The sequence below is a fragment of the Primulina eburnea genome, chromosome 7, assembly GCF_022965805.1.
Source record: "Primulina eburnea isolate SZY01 chromosome 7, ASM2296580v1, whole genome shotgun sequence".
In the NCBI taxonomy this organism is placed as follows: Eukaryota; Viridiplantae; Streptophyta; class Magnoliopsida; order Lamiales; family Gesneriaceae; genus Primulina; species Primulina eburnea.
Genome location: NC_133107.1, coordinates 9,919,870 through 9,946,329, shown reverse-complemented (window position 1 = coordinate 9,946,329; position 26,460 = coordinate 9,919,870). Strand labels below are relative to the sequence as shown.

The window sequence follows — 26,460 nt, the reverse complement described above, 5'->3', positions numbered from 1 at the left end:
TTACTGTATATAAACAAAATCATGAATAAAATTAACTTGCCTCAAAGATTTAATATTTCATGTATAAATAAATCCATTATAATCTAGAACACCGTTGGGCATAAGGACATAATTAGTAATATTTACAGCTATGACGTCATGGCACACGTTGCAGGCTCCCCGCCTTGTCGGCGCATCCCTTCCGTTCTGACCTCTGACCTACGTGAATCTCTCTGTAATTATTTATTTGTCCACAGCTAAACGAAAGATAAGCAGAATAGTAATTTTTTTAAAAAAAATTATAATTTCTTCCAGTTATTTATTATTATTTTAAAAAATTATTATTTAATTAATTATTCAAGAAAATGTACAAAACCATATCTGAATCTTTCTGCATGCGTTGAAGGTTATACAATCCGCTTTCGACCTTTCTGTGAAGCTTCTTCTCACAGTGGGAGGGAGAAAGACTCGGTTTATCTGAAACAGAAGCCAAGAAAGTTATAACCCAATTCTTGGAAGTTGTTTCCCGCGAAATTTCTTTGCCTTTTTTCGAGTCAATTAAATGGTTTTTTCTTTCTTTTTAATTCTGTTTTTGGGGCAATTTTCAATTTTTTTTTTCAGTTTTCAGACGAACTTTTATTTTGTTTTGGGGGTTTAATTTAATCGTGGTAGTTGGGTGGGTTTTTGAAAGTGTCTTCCAAGCAATGCGCGTGTTGAAACAACGCAAAGAATCCAACGGTTGTCAAAGTCAAGCCTTGAGAAATCTAGAGGAGGGATCCAAGTCAATGTTCAAAACTTTTGGGCCATCAAAAGAGATCAGCATCGTGAATAATGCTTCTTATATTTCAACCCCTTCCTCTTCCTCCTGATATTCTTCTGTTTTGTACCACATGTTAATAAATCATCCAAGTTAATTCTCATTTTCTTGTTGTGTATTTTAGTTTGTTCCAGCTGAATTTAGGGACCTTAATCACTTTCTTGCATCTGGGCTTTCTTGTTATAGTAGTTTTCTCTGATATATTGAGGTGAACGGTGTTGTGAATCTAGTGGGGATTCCTCTTTCATTTCCTCTTAGTCTTATTTATCCATTCTTTCTTTCTATATTCGAAGTCTTTTTTCAGTCTTTGCTCCGAATCTGTTTAAAAAGGGACTTTTTAGTTCTTTTGACAGCTGGGATTAGAGTTGATCTCTTGGGGTTGAGCTGTCTGCGAAACATTAGCTGACAAGTTAGTACGTGGGATAAACTTCTTGATTTTGACGTCCTTTTGGGTGTCCCCAAGACCTTGCGTAACGAGATTTCATCAAGTTTGGACCTTCAAGATTTCTTTGGAATCTGAAATACAATGAGAACTGGTAGAAAAAAGAAGATAAATTTCAGCAAGATCTACTCGTTTAAGCGCGGGAAAGAACCATCGAAAGATGACCATTCGCAGATAGGGGGGCCAGGTTTTTCAAGAGTTGTGTTCTGTAATGAATCTGATGGTTTAGAGTCCAGTTCAAGAAACTATGTGACAAATTATGTTAGGACAACAAAGTACACTGCTGCAGGTTTCTTGCCAAAGTCTCTATTTGAACAGTTCAGAAGAGTGGCTAATTTTTACTTTCTTGTTACGGGTATATTGTCTTTCACTTCTCTTGCGCCTTATTCTGCTGTTAGTGCCATACTTCCTTTGATTGTAGTTATTGGGGCAACTATGGTTAAAGAGGGTATTGAGGATTGGCGTCGAAAACAACAGGTATTTTTATGACTCATTTTGTTAATTCTACTCTGATTTTAGATTTTCTTGGTACAGGTTAGTTTCAGTTTGTTGGATTCAATCTTGGTTATAAGTTCTCTGCTTTTATGAAGTGATTGGAGATTTTTTTGGAAACTTTATGATGTTTAGATTTTTTTTCTCAGTAGAGGACAAAGTGATCAGTGTCAATAAAATAAAATAAAAAATCTATCAGATTTTTGTCTTCAAATGAACCAGAATAATCTTTGCGGAGCTTGAGGAGAATATAATGATAATGTTTGCACTTCTGTTAGTTGTTTTGTGATAATCATTCTGTTTTTGGTGTCTTTTTCCCTGTTGGCATGTTAGGTGGAAATTGATATCAACAGACACGAAATTTACACTTATTTTCTGGTCTTTTCAATTTTTGTTAGCTCAGATTGATGGTGATATCGTTTAATGAATTTTTTAGGACATAGAAATGAACAACAGAAAAGTGAAGATACATAAAAGTGACGGAGTTTTCCAGCATACCGAATGGAAAAATCTGAAAGTCGGTGATATAGTTAAGGTGGAGAAGGATGAATTTTTTCCAGCAGATTTGCTTCTACTTTCATCGAGTTACGAGGATGCTATCTGCTATGTTGAGACTATGAATCTTGATGGCGAGACAAATTTAAAACTCAAACAAGCATTAGAAGTAACATCTTATTTAAATGAGGATGAAGAAATCAAAAATTTCAGGGCTTTGATAAAATGTGAAGATCCTAATGCTAATTTGTATAGTTTTGTTGGAAGTATGGAGTTTCAAGAACAACAGTATTCTCTTTCTCCTCAACAGCTTCTGCTCCGAGACTCAAAGCTTCGAAACACAGACCACGTATATGGAGCTGTTATATTCACCGGTCATGACACTAAGGTTATACAGAACTCGACTGATCCTCCCTCGAAAAGAAGCAAAATTGAGAAGAAAATGGATAAGATCATCTACTTTTTGTTCGGTGTTCTGTTCTTGATTGCTTTCATTGGATCGGTTTACTTTGGTGTTGTAACAAAAAATGACTTGAAAGGTGGACATTATAGGTGGTATCTCCAACCAGAACGTGCCAATATTTTCTTTGATCCAGATCGAGCCCCGGCTGCTGCTATATATCACTTTTTGACAGCCTTGTTACTGTACAGCTACTTAATTCCAATATCATTATATGTGTCGATAGAAATTGTTAAAGTCCTTCAAAGCATATTCATCAATCAAGATGTGAATATGTACTTTGAGGAAGCAGATAAACCAGCCCATGCCCGAACCTCGAATCTGAATGAAGAATTAGGCCAAGTTGACACAATACTTTCTGATAAGACAGGAACATTGACTTGTAATTCCATGGAGTTCATTAAGTGCTCGGTTGCTGGTACAGCTTATGGATATGGTGTCACAGAAGTTGAAAAGGCTATGGCTAAGAAAAAAGGGTCTCCTTTGAAAGTGAACGGAAAAGGGCTAGTCGATGATCCCTTCGGTAACACGAAAAAATCAACTGTCAAAGGTTTCAACTTTGATGATGATAGGATCATGAACGGACATTGGATAACTGAGCCTTATTCAAATATCATTCAGAAATTCTTTCGCTTACTAGCAATATGTCACACTGCCATCCCTGACATTGATGAACATAGGGGAACTGTCACATATGAAGCTGAATCACCAGACGAGGCGGCCTTTGTTGTCGCAGCTAGAGAAATTGGGTTTGAATTCTTCAAAAGGACACAGACGAGTGTCTCCGTAAATGAGCTGGATCTTGTATCTGGAAAAAGAGTCGAAAGGTCAGTATATTGACCACATTTGCTTTCCGACATTTGCTCGTTTCTTGGCACGTTCCTGACAAATTTTCTTCTGATTCAGGTCATACAAGCTGTTACATATTATAGAATTCAACAGTACAAGGAAGAGGATGTCCGTTATAGTAAGGGATGAAGAAGGAAAGCTTTTATTACTTTGCAAAGGCGCTGACAGGTTTTTTTTCTTAACTTAGTGCGTCCTTGTCTACTGCAACGATTTGCTTCTGAAATTATTTGTGATGACAGTGTCATGTTTGAGAGGCTTGGAAAAAATGGAAGGGAGTTCGAAGAGGAAACCATAAAACATGTAAATGAATACGCGGATGCAGGTTTGAGGACCTTGATTCTTGCGTATCGGGAACTTAATGAAGAAGAGTTTGAGGAGTTTGACAAAAAATTTTCCGAGGCCAAAAACTCGGTCAGTGCAGATCGTGATGCGTTGATTGATGAAGTAACTGAAGAAATAGAGAAGGATTTGATTCTTCTTGGGGCGACAGCCGTTGAGGACAAGCTCCAACTAGGGGTACGTTAGAAACTACTAGGAAAATTATGATGTGGAATCTTGAGTTATTCTTCATAAATCGTTATACAGATAAAGAATTTACAATTCTGATGTGCAGGTTCCCGAGTGCATCGACAAACTTGCACAAGCCGGCATAAAAATTTGGGTTTTGACGGGAGATAAACTTGAAACCGCCATCAATATTGGGTATAGTACTTGCACAATTTCTTGACATTTTATTCAAAGGACTTCAGTTTTGGGGAGATTTTTAACTTAAGGATTCCACTTTACAGTTATGCCTGTAGCTTGCTCAGACAAGGAATGAAAAAAATTGCTATCACCTTGGAAAATCCAGAGATAGTTGCTCTAGAGAAAGTGGGGGACAAGAATGCAATTGCTAAGGTATTGGCCTCTTCGAGGTTCACTTTCGGTGAAGAAAAAATGAGAACGGCACCTTATTTCTATACGAATACTGAGCTTGGAATGTCATTCTTTACAGGCTTCAAAGCAAAGTGTCCTAAAACAGATTACCGAAGGAAAATCTCAAGTTGCTGCATCAAGGTCTGAGGCATTTGCATTGATTATTGATGGAAAATCTCTTGCCTATGCTTTAGATGATAATGTCAAGAAATCGTTTCTTGAACTTGCAATGGTCTGTGCTTCTGTAATATGCTGCCGATCTTCACCAAAGCAGAAGGCATTGGTAAGTTTATCATTTCTCTTTTGCAGTAAGACCTTTAGAATTTTTGTAGAAAGCTTAAAAATCGCCTTCAAATTTGCAGGTAACCAGACTCGTCAAAGAAGGAACCAATAGGACCACTCTGGCAATTGGTGACGGGGCGAATGATGTGGGAATGCTTCAAGAAGCAGATATTGGAATTGGAATCAGCGGTGTTGAGGGGATGCAGGTGGAGAAACTAAGACTTTTTTCATTAATTTATAATGGATGTTTTATAAATTAAAGGACAACTTTCACCTAATGTTGAATATTATTCTTAATGGATCAGGCGGTCATGTCGAGTGATATTGCCATTGCTCAGTTTAGATATCTCGAACGGTTGCTTTTGGTGCATGGACACTGGTGTTACAGAAGGATCTCTTCAATGGTAAACGCTCGACTTAATTAACCATATGATATGTAAAATATCGGTAATAATTTTTGTTCTCGGAAGTATATAAGCCTTACCAGGTCATGGTTTGATCATACTTCATTTGATTTTTATGACAGATTTGCTACTTCTTCTACAAGAATATCACTTTCGGTTTCACTATCTTTTTATATGAGGCTTACACTTCATTCTCTGGGCAACCTGCATACAATGACTGGTTTTTATCCCTCTACAATGTATTCTTCACATCATTACCTGTGATCGCGATGGGGGTATTTGACCAGGATGTATCTGCTAGATTTTGTCTGAAGGTGTCAATTTTTACGTCCTCCGAATAATCTCTCAATAAGAGAACTTTTTCTTGTTTCTAATACTTTCTTTCCCCTTCGAATGGCAGTTTCCCTTGCTATACCAAGAAGGCGTGCAAAACCTTCTCTTCACATGGCGCCGTATTATTGGTTGGATGCTCAACGGAGTTTGCAGTGCCGTAATCATCTTCTTCTTCTGCAAAGAGGCACTAAGTCTACCAGCATTCAAGAAAAACGGGAAGATAGCCGAGTACCAAATTTTTGGAGCAACAATGTATACGTGCGTAGTTTGGGTCGTAAATTGCCAAATGGCTTTAGCTATAAGTTACTTCACTTTAATCCAGCATATAACTATCTGGGGTGGAATCGCATTGTGGTACCTTTTCCTCTTGGCTTACGGTGCCATTCCTTCCAGTATCTCCACTACCGCGTATAAAGTCTTCGTTGAATCTCTTGCACCTACGCCTTCTTTCTATGTGGTCACACTCTTTGTGGTTATATCGGCTTTAATTCCTTATTATTCGTTCAATGCGATTCAGATGAGATTTTTCCCTATGTTCCATGGAATGATACAATGGATTAGGCACGAGGGTCATTCTGAGGACCCCGAATACTGCGATATGGTGAGACAGAGGTCGATTAGACCAACGACAGTTGGTTTCACTGCACGTTCGTTGGCACGAACGAATCCATTAGAAGATAGAAATCAGAAGCAGAGATAGATAACATACGAAATTGTGGGATTCTGATGTCTGGTTTAAGGTGAGAACTCCGGGAAGTGTACATGTTCGCGGGGCTCCACTTTCTCCATGTTTGAGTATACATGCACCTAGAGGTCTTAGGACTGGAAGGGTCTGTACAGAAGTATAGTTTTTGTTGTTATCTTATGTTTGTATGTGCAGAAAAGTTGCAGCCCTCTTTGTACCAGCCTAGCAGCTGCTTTTATTTTTGCTTATTCATTCAATTTTGTTTCTTGACCGATCAGCTGCATAACATTGAATTTAAGACAAAATTAGAAATAGTATTAAATTCATTGATCAAACAATAGACTAATTTATCAACGGTTTTATGATCTGTCTCTCTAAAATTGGAAACATAATGCACTATATGTGCTGGATATTTGAATATTTAATTAATTATTATCTTTAATTAAAAAAGGTTTATAAATAGTTGATAAAATATAAATTTATATAATCCTTATTTTTATTTTTACGACCTAAATTAAATCGAAGAAAAAATATTAATAAAAATGTATATATATTAGGAAACGTATAAAAAATTATAAATGATGGATTATGTAGGATCAATTAAGGTTTTGGTGTTAAACAAATTTTAAGGCAAAACTAAACTATGCAAAACTGAAGTAACCAAGTCTTCAAACTAAACCGAATTACTTAAACTAGACTAAATTGAGCATAACTGACTCAGACCTAAACTAAAATGTATATTAACAAATTTATCAGTTTAGCAGCTATCTTCACTAAAATTCAAGGACATCACCTCAAGTCAGAGGTCTAAACTGATCTGTTGGATAATTTTTTTCGTACCCTGCTGATACAACCAGTATCAACAACATTACACTTTGTACGGATGTAAGGGATGATGACTTGGACAAAAGACAGGCCAACAGACATTTTCTAACTCGAGACCGTTTGATTCAGATTCTATAAATAGAGGAATTCGTTTAAATAAAGCTCTATGACTTTTAGAGATTCAAACTTTCAAGTATCTGAAATAAACTCAATCAGTCGAGCATGTTTTACAAAGAATTGTTTGCAATCATTGAGGGTCATTAAGTGCTAGGATATACCAGTATCATAACTCATTGTATTTGATAACATTCTGTATACTATTATTCGTTTAGCTGAATTGAACTAGAAGTTTTACTCTAACAGTGTTTAACTTCAAACTGAACTGATATTTTGCAAATTGCTTGTATTATCCAATGCAATCTAGTGTGAGCCTTCCAAAAAAGGGAAAAAAAAAGATGACATAGGAATTTGAGTTTTCCGAACATCCAGAAACAAAAACACGTACTTTCCATCTCCAGTTTACCTAGCCTAGTCATTATTTGATTTGTTCTAATATGTTAGTTTGACTTCTTTCCGCACTTATTTATTAGTTAACTGAAATTGACAACCGAGACTACATAATTCAGTTGTCAACCCAACTAAATTAATTTATAAGATATCGATATTTTAGTTTAGGCACGGGATATTTTTTATTGCATCCTGGAATCCAGTACTTTAAATTATAGGGAAAAAATATCGATATTTTAGTTTAGGCATGGGATAATTTTTTTAAAAAAAATTAACCTATTTTTTTATCGTTACCCTTTTTATGATGTTTCTGTATTTTTCCTTCCAGTAGGTTATTTTATTTTGAAAATTAAATTAAAATATTATATCTTAATTGTCTTCACTTAAGATAATTTACTTTCAAGTTTTGTTGTTTATCTTTCAACATTCAAGTTCTTTCTTTGCTCTGAAATTAAATTTGAGTTTTTAATTTTGGGATTTAAACATTTTAGATTACGCTATTATTTTTCTGATAATATGGTCTGATACATTTAAAATGAGCATAAGAATGTAAGATTCACCCTCTGAATCATAAAAGCCATAGGTGTAATACTGTAGCGTACCCAAGATACCTATTGTATATCGTACAGAAATTATGATATTAAAAATACTTATAATGAATATTTCGGTACGGTATCGTTATATATGTTTTATATGTAAGAAAAACATGACATATATTAAAAGAAGTAGCGTGTACAAATTGAAATTGGCGACGGCCAAGAAAATTTAGATACGTACACGATTCTTTTTACTCTCGGCTCCCGACTTTTCTCGTTGATGGTATGATAAATACCAATAAATAGAGGCGATTGAGGTCCCTAAGCATACACTGCATACAGAATAATACACCACCTATAGAGAGATTGGAGTGTTTAGAAGGCTTCAATCGGAGGAAAATCAAAAGACTTAAAGATGATTCAATGGCTGGACACTCGATTAAGCTTCCGTTTTTTTGTTTATCATGTTTATATACGTACAGAAACATGATTTTTAAAGAAAATCTCTAACATTATACTGAAAAAACATTATATTTTTTAAAATTTTGAACTTTATTATTTAAAAATATTTTATATGTTTTAAATTTATATGTATTATTTTGGTATTTTGTTATATGCCGAAAATTTGAAATTTCATACCGAATATTTCGGTATTGATATCATACCATACCGAAAATTTCAGGAAATTCAGTATTTTTCGGTACAATAATCTCGGTATACCGAAAATTCAATATTTTTCTTCGTCCATGTGTGTAGGATGAGTGTGCAGTCAATCAAGTGGACGTGGTAGCCAATTCGTTGTTAGATGAGCGCTGCAGGGCTGCTCTGTGATATTCATAAAATGTCCTTGTTTTCATGGTTGGTTGGTTAGAAGGAGGGGCGACATTTGATTTACGTGGATGTGGAACTCACGCCTCTTCCAAGTAAGACTTTGATCCAACAGTCATTAAAATCAAGTTCGATATATGTTCAAAATACATTAGTCGTTTCCTCGTCAGTATCCATTCTGACAATAGTATCCTGAGAGTAGTGCTCGTGGAATTCTGTTGTTCTATAAAAAAAAATCAGATACTATTAAAATACGGAAAACTTTATTTTATAACTCAGTTGGACTTTGATCCTCAACACAGAATAAACTAAAGGATTTTAAGAAATGTTTGTATGAGAAATTTGACCCATTGATTTATGAATCGATAGGCTTCTCAAATAAGTCATCCTCAATTTCATATAGCCTCGTGATTCAGTTTTGGTAAACTCCGAAAAAAGTTAAGTAAATCCAGTTGTGTTTTTGTTAAACTATCAAAACTTAATTGATCTACCAATAATAAATACAATTTAATAATCGTTATTATTTAATAAAAATTATGGTATCTATCATATGAATGAAAGACAAATATCATTCCAATCTGATTTTCATTCCATTCCAAAATTAATACATTCTAACCTTATTTCATTTCAACATATCCCAACACGTCCTTATAGTATGTTGTGTATAATAAATCTAGCTGGTGACATAAAATGTAAATTAGGTCAAACATCATTTTCTTGTGAGGAAATATGTCAAACATCATTTTCTTGTGAGGAAATTATAATTTTAGTACTTGAGTTGGTTTGTTTAAAATTTTAATCATGTAACTACTCAATATTTGATTTGATCTAGTCACTTAAATTTTTTATTTTGATCATTTTTTTTCTGCTAGAAGTCACTAAACTCGCCAAATATTATGTATTTAATATTGATGTTCTCTTACTTAATTTCTGTAGCGAAAATAAACTTATATTACATAAAGTAAAATAAATCTAAATAAATACAAAAAGAAAAATAAATCAAAACGACAAACGATATTGCAAAATGCATGAGAGAAAAAAGTACATTTTTGCTATCTTTTTTTGCTTATATAAATTTTATTGTGTATAATATTGACTTTATTTATATGGATTTAATATAAACTAAAATTGCAATTTTGCGGTGATTAAATATTACCGGGTATGAACAACAAACAAGCAAATTTTGATTTCTCCTGCGAAGCCATCATTCATGTCTAGACTTGTAAAATTGGGCCAGACCCGTCGGGCCTGGTCCGCCGAATTGGGTCAAAACGTGTCGAGCCCAAATGTGGCGAGCTGGCCCCCCGAATTAGGATAAAATTTTATATTTTTAAGTTTTATATAAAAATTTTGGAATGAGTTTCATACGCTCTATGTCTTAGAACAAATATATTGATAATTTACTATTAGAACAAATATACATAAAGAAAATAAAAAGAGAGAAATTTACAGATATACATAAAGAAAACTAAAGGGAAGAAATTCCTGTAAATTTTGTTCATGAATCTTATAATTTTTAAGCATAGCAGTTGTTTGTGAACCCAAGAGCGGTTTCGTTTGAAATCCGACGAGTTGCAGTGAAATTTTGTGGACCCGGCGGAGGTTTGCTAATTATGTATATTGTTGAAGACATAATATTTTTTTAAAATTTACAACCATCTCTTTCTTCGACTTTATGTTCTCTTCCATGTCTCAATCTTCATGTTTGGTTTAAACACTTTACTTTTTATGGATTATGTTGTATGCTTTCTTAAATTTTTATTTCAATATTTTTAAGTATTTTATGAAACTATTTGACTGTAATATATTTTTCTTCTATATTTACTACGATATTGTTTAGTATTTTTTTCTCAAAAAAAGTAAGTGGATCGGCCCGCCTAACTCGTGGCCCAAAGTGAGTTGGGTTGACCATTTAGAGGCCCATCAAATGACAGGTTGGCCCGCCCCGTCTAATGGTGGGTTGCGACGAGTTGCGGGCTGACCCACCCCGCCAACCCATTTTGACACGTCTATTCATGTCCATCTTCTTATTAAATGCTACAACTTGCTTATCTTGTAAACTTCTTCGAATCATTCTAACCAATCAATCACTTATTAAATTCATCGAAATATACACTAATAGAACTCCACTTGCCATTTTTCTATTGCCATGGATTCAATCAACAAACACAAAACAAAAGAATATGCCGAATGAACTCGACATCAGCTAGCCAATCAGTAAGTCCAGTCAACGTTAGAGCTTTACAGATGAATTCGACTTCGAATTCGAATTCGACTCGAGCCGAGTAGCGAGTCTACTAGGACACAGACGCAAGGCCAAGATAATCTGCGGCTGATCTTCCCAGCACATTAGCGAACTCACTAAAACTGATAACCCCGTCGCCGTTTGTGTCGGCCTCTCGCATCATGGTACTCAGTTCCTTGTACGTCAGAGGATGTCCCAACTTCGCCATCTGCCCCGCCAACTCCGCCGCCGTTATGTAGCCACTTCCGTCGCGGTCGAACGACCGGAAAACCTCCATGAGCTGAGCTTGGTTGATCAAGAGCTCTTCATTCATGTCAGGCAGAAGGGTTTCCACCAGCTCGTCGAATTCGATCGAGCCATTGCCATTAGCATCCATGTTGGCTAAAATGGCATGGATTTGATCGCCGGTAGGCTTCAGGCCGAGGGAGCGGAGGAGGGCCGCCAGCTCCAGGTGCGTGAGGCTACCATCCCGGTCCATGTCGAACCGGTTGAAGATATCTTTCAGCTGTTTGAGCTGATCGGATTGGATCTTGGACTGCATTTCGGTGATGGGATTTGGGAGAAAGATGAATTAACGAAAAATGGATTTGTTGATGTTGGCTCAAAATCTTGGATTTTTGGGGAGTTTAATGTAGTGAGGTTGGTGTTTGTATTTATCGTCGGAAAAATGCAATGTGATCTCACCCAGAAAGCGCGTATATGACGATTGACGAGGGGGAAAGAACCGATTGAGTGAGTGACGGCGTCAATGATAATGCTCCAAATTGTATATTATTTAATAATAATAATAATAATAGTAATAGTAGAAATAATTATATTTCTTTTTTTTCATTGCTTGGATAGGATGAAATTTTTTCATTCAAGTTAATCTTGTGAGACGAGTCTTCGACCCGATTCGATTTATAAAAAAATATATTTTTATGTTAAATAAGATCATCTCAAAAAAATTATATTTTTTAAAAAATGAAACTGCTTTTTCTTAAATTAGGTAAATTAAAAGGTTTCATAAACAAAGGAATAGCTGTCTGAAAGATAAAATCACATATAAGACTGAGATTTCTTCTAGCAAAGTTCATCCATGCACCACGAGATTGGTCAATCAAAGACAATACCGTTAGATTTAAAAAAAATATTGATGTTGGTTTATAATAAAAGGAAAATAAATCAAAAAAGTTGCATGTGAAAAAATTAAGAGGAGCGGTAATGCCCGAGATTTGCCGTGTTGTTAATCTAAACTGATCATTTGTTAATTAATTGATGTGATTATAGATGGTACGGATTAGACTGGGATAGACAGAAAGGAGATTTGAATTATGTGTGAGGATCGAGCCTCGCGCAACTGATTTGTTGATTAATTGATGTGATCATAGATGGTACGGATTAGACTGGGATAGATAGAAAGGAGATTTGAATTATCTGTGAGGATCGAGCCTCGCGCAACTGATTTGTTGATTAATTGATGTGATTATAGATGGTACGGATTAGACTGAGATAGACGGAAAGGAGATTTGAATTATGTGTGAGGATCGAGCCTCGCGCATATGCGCGACATGAATCCGCGCATGTGCGCGAGGGTACCCGAGAGTTGGGAAAAATGAACAAGGGCCTCGCGCATATGCGCCAAGTAAGGGCGCGCATATGCGCGAGCTGCTGGGAAGGCTACGCGCCGAGACATTATGTCTCGCGCATATGCGCCGAGGATGGTCGTCCATATGCGCAAGACGTGCAATGCATAGGTGAGGCCACACGTCCCTTACATGCACTATATATATATATATATATATATATATATATATATATATATATATATATATATATATATATATATAATTCCTTCAGCTGATAAAAGGAAATAGAGGAAAACGGCCAGGAAATAAATTTGTGATTTTTGCGAAATTCGTCCGTTAGATTTTGAATCCGACTTCAATACTGTATTCCTATCGACGTATGCTACAACTGGATGTAAGTTTTGATATGTTTTGAAATTATGATATTGTTGGTATCGAATACGCTTCATATATGATGTTCTTGACATGTTAGACATCGTAGAATCGAAATCAGATTGAGAAACAGATTGATTATGGAATTGTTATTATTTTTCAGAATATATCGATTGATATTGGACATATTTGTATTATGGATTGACTACAGATTGTATTGGATATGAGTTATAGATTGTAATTGATATATGTTGATGTGGTATTGACGGGGATGTCGAGATCGTTCCGTTATGCCGTTGATTTTGGAGTTGAATCCAGATTGATCATATTGGTATTGATTGGAACAGTATATTGATATGATATTATTGATATTGTCATTGCCAGATTGAGGGATGGACAAACTTAGAATTCCAGACATGAACGTCGTCAGAACTGCAATGAAAGAAAGGTATAAGTCAATGTGGTATTGGGAGATCGACTCGAGTAGGATATACTTGAGTTTCCCTAAATCACATACTTATTATTATTATTATTGTGTTCATTGATTTGATTTGATATGCTTGTTCTATTGATTATAGGAAGCATGTATTAGATGAGCATTAGACGAGTGATCTTGTGACATAAGTGCCGATAGTGATGGAATCGTCACTGGCACATTGCACATTGTCACAAGATAGTGAATTGACGATAGTGCCACAGTCTGTGACGGATAGGTCAAGACACCGGATGTTTGTTTATATCGAAGTGGATAGAATTGGATTTTCTTCTATTACTGATGTTCGATATAGGAATACCAACATCTGGAAACCGGAATCCCTAAACTAGGATTGAGTCTAGTCTGAGACGTGGAGTCACGAGTATGATTGACAGTTTTGTATTGATTATGTTTTCAGATTTGATACATATTATTGATATTTGTTACACGCTTTTACATTGTTTATTTATATGATGGCATGTTTCATTGATTTATACTGGGATTTTATTCTCACCGGAGTTATCCGGCTGTTGTCGTGTTTGTATGTGTGCATGACTACATGGGTCGAGGAGATGAAGAGATATCGTGATTAGAGTGGAGACATAGGGTTTGGAACACTTGAGATGTAGTTGTTTAACTGTAGCTCGAATGATTGTATATAGTACCAGACTTGTACTTTTAATACTGATATGTATATTTGCACGTATTCCATTTCGTTCCGTAATTTAAAAAAAAATTAGACTCTGTTTAATTTAATTGATTAAATTGTCCCAATGATGATTAAGAACTTGATTAGCGTCCGGGTCCCCACAGGAGCTAAAACGTTCTTGGTCTAAAAAAAGTATAAAAAGGTATTTTTTATTTTATTTTCGGGGACTTGTTCGCCTTTTCAAATTAGATCAAGATTTCACTCTTACTATTATTTATTCATTCTTATTCGTTGAGAAAATAAACTACGTCGGGGAATGACTAATTTGCAGATGAGGATTTATCATACCAATTCGCTTTCATCCTTTTCATTCGTAGCACAGGAGAAAGTTTTTTCTGATGGTGTTCAAACAATCAATGAGTAGTTCATACTTTATAACTATAAATAAAATAAATTATAACTTGAATATTTTTTGTGTAGAATAATTCATAAATCTAGATCGGCTAATTGTTCTCGGATAGCACCTGCATTTGTAGAGATTTCTCGATTTCAAAATGTATCGAAGCCTTGGACAGTAAAAAAAAAAAAAAAGGTTGTATTTCCAAGATTCGATTTCAATTTTTTTTTTAGAAAATTAATGGGGTATATATGGGGTGCACTTATTCTTTTAAGTTAGCATTTAATGACGAATTAATATCGGGATCAAAATCATCTGAAATTCACGGATAAAAAATGTTTTTGATACATCAGAAACAGACTTCTATAATATATACAACACTTTAGTCATAATATAAATATATAATATTTTAGTCATAAGAGAGACAAAATAATGTCCTGGTGTAATTTTTAAAATTACCAAAATTCTATTCTTTCTTTTAACCGCCTTATTTATTTTTTTGCATTAAAAAAATTATGTAAGAAAAACTAAAAAACTTATTTAAAAAAGAAATATAAAGAAAAACAACTTAGACATTGACACAATGCGTGCACATGAGGCTAGTACTATTTAAAATTTGGACCAAAAATATTGTGATTTTTAATAATAGTAGTATTTATTTAAGGGCAAAAATTTGTGGGAGACGATCTCATGGGTCATATTTTGTGAGACAAATATCTTATTTGGGATATCTATGAAAAGTTATTATTTTTTATTGTGAATATTGGTAGGATTGATCCGTCTTACAGATAAATATTCGTGAGATCATAGACCTACTCTTATTTAAGTTACTTGTGTTAATTCCGGGATGGAGTGGGCAAATATTTTGAAATTATAATTTCGTACGGCTCGATTATTAATTGTCATGCCCTCCTACTAATAAATAAAATAAATTGCAATTATGAATTGTTCTCCAACAGACAATGTATATATATTTATACAAATTTAAAATATATTATTGCATGCATAGACGAGGTTCAATGTGTGCTGGATGCACATGCCCTAATATATATTGGAAAAAAATTTATTTAAATAAATTAAAATTTTAGTGCATTAAAAAAATTAATTTTTTAAAACATTTTATATAATTACATTTTAGCCAGATGCAATGCTCCTAATGAAGCACCACATCCAGCAGGCCAGCCCTTATTTTTTTAAAGCACCGGCATGATTCTGTGCAGCTTCTTGTCAAGTTCACTAGCAATTGTTGGCTATTTTTTATGCATGCATGCAAATGTTAATTTGTTCTTACGCTCACTTTTTGCAATTTGATTGGATCAATCGCTTACTATTAAGGTCATATAGTTTTGCTGTTAGTCAAAGCACAAATTTATTTTTTTATATTTGCGATAGCACATAATGCAAATACTTGGATGCTAATGGATCGGGCTGTTAGACTCATGAATCAGGGAAGATGTGTGTCTATCTACTAGTGTTATCTGATATCCCTTAAAGATCAGTTTCAGTATTTCTCTACCGTCGACCATATTCTCAACAGAGACAGAGTTGCTAGTTAAGATCTGGCGGTACTCTTTTAGAACTCATGTAGTTAACTATATCAAGCGGCGCAACGTCAACAACTTAAAGCACGAGAACTTTCAATGAGCTCAATAATTTCAATACTACTCTAACTCAAGTACACTTAACCCAACACAACTCATTTTGATGTATGATATTTCTATTGCTGATGAAAAATTGAGACGTGAATAAAAAAAATTTGTGTCAAAAATCTGTTTCTAAAATTCACATATATGATATTAAAACGAAAGTATTTTGTTTTGAACCTTAGAGGTGAGAAATTGTGAGAACCACGAATTGTGGGTATATAATTATTTATTTAATCATAGACATGTATAAGTTTGTATTTTCGAAATTTTGATATTATTGTAAGAAATAAAAAATTCAAAAATATTAAATAATAAATGGTATTCAGAATTTTCGAGCCAACTAATATATTAAATTTGAAAATCTAATACCAACTATTATAAGATTTAGATATTTAGAGTTAGAGTATCAATCAGATTTGAAAGAAAACAATATATGCAAGCTAAGATAACTTTTGTCTAACAAGGAAGCAAATAAATTCAATGCAGTCTACTTATGTCATTAATCTGCAAAAACAAAAAAAACAAAAAAAAACAGTCCACGTTCAACCACTCAAAATAGTATATTTTTGAAATTCATGCAAATTTGGTGCACAAGTTTTTCGAAAATATGGTAATGCAACGGTTAAGGAAGAAATATCCTTGGAATCTCGAAATTATGAAAGAATTATCTCAAAATTATGGAAGAAATATCAATAAAAATATGGTAAATTTTCACATTACTTCTATAAATAATCAAGACCTCATTATCAAAAATTACACCTAAATTTCACTCTATATTTTCTCTCCCCAAGTGTTGTCCATTTTCAAGTCAAAGTTATGACAACTATCAAAGTGTTGCCCAGACATTGGCAGTGGTTCTTCAAGGATTTTGAACCATGCTATCCATCTACACGTTTTTTAGATCAAGTTTGAGGTAAGTTGGCTTATGTTTTAAAATAATTTGTATATGAATTGTTTCAGTTCGTTTTTTAAAGTTTCGATCGAGCATTATTATTCTTATTCCCCTTCCTGTGATATGATACACAATGTTTTCGCACTGTGAGGATTCAACTGGTTATGAGTAAGAATTCCAACATACGATGAGTTTATGGCCTTACACGGTGGGATTATAACCGTTATTTGGCTTCTTCTCTTTAGAGAAGTAAAAATAAGATACTGATATCAATAAACCATATAAAGTAGATGAATCTCAGTGTTTATGCCAATGTTTCCCTTACGTTTATGCTTATGATAAATGTTATACGAAATATTTTATGCATGATAGGCTGCTTTTCAAAGATCATGTGTATTTGTCATGTATGTGCTCGAGCAGCCCCCGCTTACTAAGTGATGATTATATCGCTCACCTCTTACTCTACCATCCTCAGATAAGTAAGAAGATGAAATCGAGGAAGAAAATTAAGACCTGTTTTGGGGGTGGTAACAAGATAAATCATGATTTTAATTTAGTTTTCGCTTATTTATGTTTATAATTCAAGTAGTAAACACATCCGCAAATTTTTATCATTTTCGAAATTTATGTAGTAAAGACGATTCTATTTTATAGTATTTATGAAATAAACTACTTTTGGTTTATAATATGTTATATGAGGCTCGTTGTTTGGCGATTATGTAATTGTTGAACAATGTCGGATATTCACGTTTGGTATTTGGTTTATATGGAGCTAAAAATTTCAGAAAATAGCTCCATCAGCTCCCTTGAAACCTCGCACTCGTGCACATGCTGTCATCCGCATGAAGCAGCTTTCCCTCAACAACCAAGATCTTCTTATTAAGCGTCTTAGAGCCCTACTAGGTAAGCAAAGGAAAGAAAACGAATCGTTGATCACATCCAAGGTGGAATTGAAGGAACATTTAAACAAAGCTATCCATCAATATGAGCAACTAAGAGCAGACAACATCACACTGAGGGATGATATTGAGACTAGTAAGTACCGGGAGGAGAGACTGTGTAGAGACACCCAGCAACCAAGGAAAAACAACGTAGTGCAAGGAACAAGAAAGTACAGAGGAAGTCTGTGATACCATGATTAATATCTCAAATGTCAGCCACAGTTTGATCAAGTAAACTGAGGACCTAAGGATCAAGAATCAGCAAGATCGAGCTGAGTGCCACCAACACCATAACCACTCCTGCTAGTTATTAATCGAGGCTGATGCAAAAATTCATGGGATGAAGAATCAAGTTGCACAACTCACAGAGGAGAATACCCAACTTATGCAGTTTATTGAGCAATTACAAGAAGACAAGTCTGATGATGAGGACCCCCAAAGAAATTGAGGCAGAGCTCATAGAAGCAGTAGGAAATGTAGAATATTGGAATATGATGTTCTCGTCGTTCTAGTTTTACTTAGTTACTATGAGTTTTTCTTTCGATTGTTGCTATATCTTTGTTAGTACTGCTGCTTAGTTATCCCATTCAGTTTGACTATGTTCCTTTACTTTTATAAAATCAATAAAGAGATGTTTTTTTTATTTATTCATTGATTTCAAATTTACTCAGCGCAATATATTCTGTGTTTTTTGTCGATACTAAACATGCAACAAATTTTTATAAACTTATGATTTGTAGGAAATGATCGGCATACCACCAAGGCAAAACTACAATCCACGTTACGCCAACCGTAATATCCACAACAACGAAGACAGGAATGGACCTCCACCACTACCATCAGGGTTTAGCCTTAACCAAGTAGGCCTGATGGCCATAGCCACTATAATGGAAACAACACTTCAAGAGTCAACAATCAGTCACCTTAACATCTACTGTCGAATGGGATCAAATATCACTGGATCCCTCCGCAAGAATAGGTATCTAACATTCAAAGGAGATGCCGACCCTAAAGTTTTCCAGAGCAAGCTGAAGAGTATCAAAACCCAACTACGACCGTTGGAGGTTCCCGAGGCACTTAAAGTGGATGTGATAGTGTCTTTCTTAGAAGACAAAGTAAGCAAGTGATGAGAAACAATCTCGCCAACCATGACAGCTACTGGACAAATCACGTGGTAGCAAATATGAGATGCTTTCTTAAAGCAATATTATCAGCCAAAGGCAGACTACAAAAGTTGAGCAAGTTTGAAACTTATGCCCCAAATATTATGACAGATAATGTTCTGAAGTTTCATCGATTCAAGAATGGATTAAATAGCTGAATCCAATCAGTCTTAGCAGTCTACCAGCCCACCAGTTTTGCAGACTTGATGGGCACAGCTATCTCAGCCGAGATTGATATCCATGAAGAGAAGTGGAAAACAATTCAAACTCTAGAAGACATGTTGAGGGCATGTGCCCTAAACTTCACTACATCTACCTCTAATTGATTTACAATAACAGTTATCACAACAGCATTGGAATGACTCCATATGAAGCTATGTACAGATGAAAGTGCGATCACCATTGTACTGAGACGAATTATTGGAGAAAGCTATAACTAGACTAGAAATAATCGAGATAGTGTATAAAATGACAATCATCAAAGACAGACTCAAGACTGCATAAGGCCGGAAAAAGAGTTGGGGCGATCTTAAAAGGAGACCAATTAAACTCATAGTTGGTGAAAAAACTAATATAAGGGTCTTATTGATGCAATGAGTCGTTGGATTCAGTAAAACTAGAAAACTGAATCCTCGGTATGTAGGAATATTCAGAATTCTGGAGAGAGTGGACACATTAGCTTACAGACTAGCATTGCCACCAGTTATGCCAAGGATTCACAATTTTTTCAATGTGTTTCAGCCAAGAAAATACATCTTGACCCAATCCATGTTCTGGAAATTGAACCGTTCATTATCTAAGGTAACCTGGAAAAAGAGTTGAAATATGAAAAGGTCCCTATTAAAATTGTGGTCACCAATGACCAAGTGTTGAGACGATGTATCATTTCCTACGTCAAGGTACAATAGTTTAACCAGTCAAAACAAAACATTACTTAGGAGTTTGAAGAGAAAATTCACAAACAATATCCCTACCTTTTCGAGGATCGAACCAATCTCATTTTCGATGACAAAACTTCCAATAAAGGAGGAAAGATGTAAGAACCACAATTTATGGACATGAAACTACTTATTTAATCATGGACATGATCTATAAGATTTGATTTTCAAAATGGTATTATTGTAAATAATAATAAATTCAAAAATATTAAATTATATTCAGAATTTTCAAGCAAATAAATATATTAAATTCAAAAATCAAGTGCAATATATTCAAGGGCTAGAGTATCAATCAAATTTTGGAGAAAATGATACATGCATGGTAACTTTTTCTCAAAAAGGAAGCTAATAAATTCAATGCAATCTAGTTAAGTCGTGAATCTACACAAAAACTGTCCACGTTCTACCACCCAAGACATTATATTTTTGAAATTCTTGCAAATTTGGTGCACAAGTTTTTCAAAAATATAGTAATGCAACATTTATGGAAGAAATATCAATCAAATTATTGTAAGATTTTCACATCACCTCTATAAATACACAAGCTCCTTCTTCTATAAATCATACCTAAATTTCACTCTATATTTTCAAAATTCTCTCCCCAAGTGCTGTAAATTTTCGAGACAAAGTTATGCCAAGTATCAAAATGCTGCCCAAACGCTGTCTGAGTACTGGAGTTGTTCTTCAAGGATTTTTAACCAAGCCATCCATCTACACTTTTTTTTAATCAAGTTTGATATCAAGGCGTGACAGATATAGAGCTGTGTGAATCTGTTTACATTTTCATGAAATGGTTTCAGTTTAGAATCCAATATTTTGTTTCTAACTTCATCTTGAATCCATTGTTAAAGTAAAAATTTGTTCTGTTGTATGTGGTTTATAAAAATATATTTTTTAATCTCCCGTATCGAATATGAGTTGGTGGATGACAAAACTAAACATATCTTCCTTCTAATTAACACCCAAACACTCAGCTATAACAATGAAATTTGAAAGACCAAAATCATAAATATATATATATATATATATATATATATATATATATATATATATATATATATATATGTTGGATATCGGTTTTATACGTGCCTAAAACGCAGCGGAAGTTTAAAATTTTTTATTTTATTTTGAAAAACAAAATAATTTTGGACACTCGTATGGTTTGAATTAAATAAACGTAGGATGTTTAGTAATTATACCTTTATGAAATTTTCACTTGGCTCCAACTATTCCGGGGTTAGCGGAGATAGCTCTTGTTGTAAATCTCACGTACGTTCTTCAAATTTCCTAATCCGGTCCACGACTGGAATTTTTATTCCTCTTCTAAATTGCACTAGAAATATAGAAGAAATTTGCGTAGAGATAGAACCCAAAACCGGCACAACTCTCAACCTTGGAGCAGCCAAAATTTTTCTTGGTTTTGAGAGAGCTTTTCGAGAGCAGCTTGTGAAAGAATTGGAATAGCCGAAATTTTTTTTTTCAATCTCTTGTCAAAAGATTTCGGATGCATCATTTAAAATAAGAATAAAATCCTTATCTTTTGATAAAGCTTCGGTCATACCTTATCTCCACCAAGGCAATGCATATTTTATTATTTGTAACTAATGGTCATTTCCTTAATTAATCACATTAATTAAGTAATTAGATTTCAAAAATCTTTTGCCATTCTTTTGAATCACCGAAATATGTTTCGAAATGCATGCCATTTAATTAGAAAAATATTCTAATTATTTTCTAACCTTTCCTTTAACCTAATTAATTGGATTAATTAAGTTAACTAAAGATTATAAATCCATACCATATTAAATGCAATCTCGAATATTAATACATATATTTTGAGAATATCATGCATTAACATTATTTTGCTTTGTGTGCAAATTTCTAAAATTATGGTATCATGAATATTTTCATATTACATAAATCAATACCATAATTTATTAAAAAAAAAACTTAATGGGCTATATTTTAACTCAATTAAAATATAATTAATTATTAAAGTCCATTTGAACTTTAATAAATTTGCATGATGAACTTATACTCTTACAAGCCCATGATCCATGCTGTCATTACATTAATCTCATCATAATCCCGATCGACGATCCAATATCATCGATGTGACAATTTCAACTTGTTTGTTATTATGATGCACACTTTAATTTCGAGATCATCAAGGTCTAAATAAGGTAGGTGTACTCCTTTGACTGTCTTAACAGTCATGCTCTCAAAATTTCTATAAGCTTTTATAAACTTTATTTATAAGATTATCGATTGATCATATCAAACTTATTTCTTATAAATTCAACTCATTGAATTTATTATCTCAACGGGAACAAGTAAACCAGTGCTTCTGTGACCCTCAATGGTTCAGGGATACAGCTAGATGTGGGTTCACGACTCTTTGTGATTCAGGACAATTTTCTTTATTCGGGCTTACCCTAGTTAACCCCATTTTTTTCATCAACTTTTTGATCAAGAATGTCAGAACTCATTTCTGATTGTACCCATCGGATCATGGTAAGAGCGTCTAGTAGCATCGCCCCATGATCCCTAGGTATCACTGATAGTGCCTACAAGAACCAGACGATTATGATCAACGTACAGTACGGTCCCTTCATCTCATATATCCCGATCGAATCTGCAACCATTGGTTCATCGAGGGTTGCATATTAATTCGATAACTACGTGATAACTATAATAGTAGCATCGCGTGTACTATTTGAGAACTCCTTCTCTAACGTACATCTCGTACTCTGGCCAGAGATTCCATGCACTATTTTTTCATCAGATCACATAGGATATTCACACCCGTAGGTGAGCGGTGAATCCCCGACTACAATGCACTTGCTCCTATATGTGTCGCAATTGTACCCAACCTCGCCACCTGATGACTCTCCTGGAGCCGGTAAACGAGTCAAAGCACAGCCCTAGCATATAGAGCCTTAGTGTTGTCCAGGTCGTAAAGACTAATGATGTACAATCATAACCACAGACTTATCCTCTCGATGAATGATAACCACTTGGAAAGTCCGAGGGAGGGTTGTTCGGTATAATCATCATATGACTACCTATCTGCATGTTTGGACATCTCCATGCCCTTACCAAGAAACGAAGTACACAACATCACAGATGCTAGTCTCGAGCTCAAGCGACATTTATCCATGTTTTAGACGGCTGAATCGACTAGGAACGAATTTAGAATATGCGGTGTTTACAAATGAGTTTCAACATCGAATTACGATTCATTTGTATTAAAGCATAATCAAGGACTTTATCTATGTTGATTGCATGGGTATACAGATAAAGTATAACAAGACCATTAAAAGTTAAATTATATTAAAATAAAGATTGTTTATTTCACTTGAATCAATAAATTCCCTAGCCAACCGTTGGCTTGCAGGACATCTACTCTAACAATATATATATATATATATATATATATATATATATATATATATATATATATATATATATATATATTAGGATGAGATAATAAAAAAAAGTTGAAATTCGTATCAATTTCGAACATGAATAAAACTAATTCTAAACTTCAAATTTTCGTAAAAAACCCTTTTTGTATAATTATGCCCCCATACATTATATTATGTTCTATGTAAAGGTGGTATGAATAGATGTATTTATTAGATGTTAGATCCGTCCGGATTGGCGGGTCTCAAACTCGCAACTTCCACCTTAACAGTGACCAATTGAACTACAAGCTCAATAAAATAAGGGTTCTCGCAGTTTTAGCTTTGTATGCGATATTTATAAAGGACATACACCCTTAGGTACGAGAATCATTCAATATTGAATGTAATAACAATATTTATGAACTATGGCCATTAAATATGTTGGGAGAAACAATAGCCAAGAAAAATATGTTCTCAATTACCTGTGCAATAAGATAAACTAAAGAAAGCAAATGCTTCATAGTACTTCAAGAAACTAACCACAAAAAGCAACCAGAATGGCTTCTATGTACACTCTAACCATCCATTTCAACCAACAAACACCATTGATCTAAGAAATTTCATAGAGTTGGAATAATTTAGTATTTTATCAAAAATCCCAGATTATTTTTCACCATTTTCTCACTACTTCTTGATAGAATTATGGTGCTTGAAGATCCATTTCCAAACTCTGCGGCTTCTGCTCCCCCTCTTCCACCCCCTCTCATTCATTGTAATTCCACAAGATTCACCATTATCAAAAGCTCCATTGCCTTTCAGACTTGCAAGATTTGCAAAACCACCATGATCAGAAGATTCTGCTGCGGAGGATTCTTGCTTCGATTCGGGCAATAAATCAAGCTTTAGATCGATGAAAGCCGACTCATCCATGGCGCTGAATTCACTTTCTTTAACTGGAAAAACACAAGAAGTTTGGATACTGTGAGCCCTGTCAGGATCAGAGGGATTTTGAACAAAGTCCCTTTTAGTACCTATGAAATCAAGGCCATCTCCAGGACCAAATGCAGCTTTCAATCCACTTTTTCTTGGCTCCGATTGACTGAAAGGTTCACATTTCATTTCATGACCAAGAAAAATCCCACTCGTAACATCGGAAATCTTGGCACTCGAAAGGCCCAAATCGCTGCCTTCGTCAAGAAAACTGAGCCTCTTCCCACCTCGAAGACTGCAGAGGGATCTTGATCTTGACACGATATCAGACAACCATATCTCACTTCTCTCGTCGCAAAATTCACCATTTTTGTCCAAACCCTTGTTCCTTTTCCTCCTAAACAGCCTGTTGATCCTCCAAAACCCCCTACTTTTCTTGACTTCCACGCAGCTACTGCTGCTCCGCCGCAGCATAACAACCTCCTCTGTTTTCTCAACTCTCTTCTTGGAACTCGAATACTGATTATTTTGTTGGGACTGATCCGTTTTCTCGTTCTCTATCAGAAATGAGACCCTCCCCACACTCCCAACCTCCATCGTGCTGCAAGAATTGCGATACGAGGAAGAAATATCAGAGCAGGAACACGAAGAGAGGCGCTGTTCTCCACACTCGGAGCACACCAGTTTCACCAATCTGTCTCTCAAACAGTACGCGCAGATCCCCACAGAAGAAGGGTTCGGGTGTTTCTTGCATGACATCTCCGATTCACAAAAGTCGAAGTTGTCCGAGAAATTGAGAACAGTGTCAACAGCTTTTCCTCTCTCTCTCATGGCTGGCTTGACTACCACCTTCTTCAAACGTGCAAAGAACAGAGCCCAAATCAGTAACAGACACGTTATTTAACGGGGGTAAATTGGTGAATAATACTGAATACAAATACCAAAAGTGAAAAAATTTCTGAGCAAGAATTTTATTTTAAAATTTAAGAAAACCACTTAATTTCAGGAGGCAAGAATGGAGTAAAGTTCACGTTATTTGATGGCAAAAGGAAGAGTGTGGAAGAAAATGAACAGGTGTTGTCCGTATATCTGCAGCATCATTGTGTGGGTGGGGGAATGAAAAGTTTGAAGTGATTGAAAATTCACACACACACATCCATCTTTAAAAGGGAATGAAAGGACAGGTCCTGTGATATTTCTGCTGTCTAAATTTCTGTGGGAGACTTCCCCCTTTGATCTCTTTCTAGGTGTCGTGCTAGGTTCAACTTTTCCAAGAATTTCAGTTGACATTTCTCGCCACTTCGATGGACTGTGCGTGGCTTCTTCTACTTGTTTTCGTAACGATGTTTATGACTCACGAATGGATTTATTTATAAAGTCCAACCATATGGATTGATTGAAAAAGACACTTACTAAAACCTAATTAATCTGGTGTATTTTATTTTTTAATCTCGATCATTTTTTTGAGGAGGTCATTTTCTTAAAAAAAAAAGAGTTTATCGAAGTTATTTAACCAATTACCCTTTAATCTTCTATAACAGAAGATTTCTCCATTATAGGAATGAAAGTCTTCCAATCCATCTCTATTTACGTACTCCGATTTAGAGTATCAAACAAGATGATGTCATAAATTACAAAAATATCATCCTCGAAATTGTAAAAAGATTTTTTTGTAGTTTTTTGGGTCCATTTCATTTTTTTTGTATTTCTTTTATTAAATTCAGTGTTCACTTTTTTATATATCTTTTTAATTTATTTGAATTGTTTTATTTTTCGTTAATTAAATATAATTTTATTATTTATAATTAATACCAAAGGAAAATAATGAATAATATTGTGATAAAAAAATACATAACACAATTTATTGAAAACATTTATTATCGACTTAGGTTTAACTTGATAAACATACAATATTTTTTGACATAGAAAAATAGACAATATTAAATAATATATCACCATATTGAAAATGACGAGTGATGATTACTTCC

The 26,460-nt window shown here is 34.6% G+C and overlaps 3 protein-coding genes across 3 annotated transcripts; 1 reads left to right on the top strand and 2 right to left on the bottom strand.

Moving 5' to 3' along the window:
* Positions 1-393: 393 nt before the first annotated feature.
* On the top strand, positions 394-6,425 carry LOC140837206 (putative phospholipid-transporting ATPase 9). Its single transcript, XM_073203276.1, has 11 exons — positions 394-1,715; positions 2,167-3,512; positions 3,592-3,702; positions 3,774-4,050; positions 4,148-4,236; positions 4,323-4,431; positions 4,529-4,732; positions 4,812-4,937; positions 5,037-5,135; positions 5,258-5,449; positions 5,536-6,425. Exons 1-11 carry the CDS (start codon positions 1,323-1,325, stop codon positions 6,166-6,168), a joined length of 3,579 nt encoding a protein of 1,192 aa, XP_073059377.1. The 5' UTR covers positions 394-1,322; the 3' UTR covers positions 6,169-6,425.
* A 4,446-nt stretch (positions 6,426-10,871) lies between these two features.
* Positions 10,872-11,865, bottom strand: LOC140836128 (probable calcium-binding protein CML15). Its single transcript, XM_073201536.1, has one exon. It carries the CDS (start codon positions 11,633-11,635, stop codon positions 11,147-11,149), a length of 489 nt encoding a protein of 162 aa, XP_073057637.1. The 5' UTR covers positions 11,636-11,865; the 3' UTR covers positions 10,872-11,146.
* A 12,056-nt stretch (positions 11,866-23,921) lies between these two features.
* On the bottom strand, positions 23,922-25,736 carry LOC140837205 (uncharacterized). Its single transcript, XM_073203275.1, has one exon. It carries the CDS (start codon positions 25,301-25,303, stop codon positions 24,227-24,229), a length of 1,077 nt encoding a protein of 358 aa, XP_073059376.1. The 5' UTR covers positions 25,304-25,736; the 3' UTR covers positions 23,922-24,226.
* Between the last annotated feature and the right edge of the window lie 724 nt (positions 25,737-26,460).

Coding starts and splice junctions, on each gene's coding strand:
- LOC140837206 (XM_073203276.1), top strand. CDS start 1,323: ATGAGAACTGGTAGAAAAAAGAAGATAAATTTCAGCAAGATCTACTCG. Junction 3,703..3,773: donor CTTTGCAAAGGCGCTGACAG/GTTTTTTTTCTT, acceptor TTGTGATGACAG/TGTCATGTTTGAGAGGCTTG. Junction 5,136..5,257: donor ACAGAAGGATCTCTTCAATG/GTAAACGCTCGA, acceptor TTTTTATGACAG/ATTTGCTACTTCTTCTACAA.
- LOC140836128 (XM_073201536.1), bottom strand. CDS start 11,635: ATGCAGTCCAAGATCCAATCCGATCAGCTCAAACAGCTGAAAGATATC.
- LOC140837205 (XM_073203275.1), bottom strand. CDS start 25,303: ATGAGAGAGAGAGGAAAAGCTGTTGACACTGTTCTCAATTTCTCGGAC.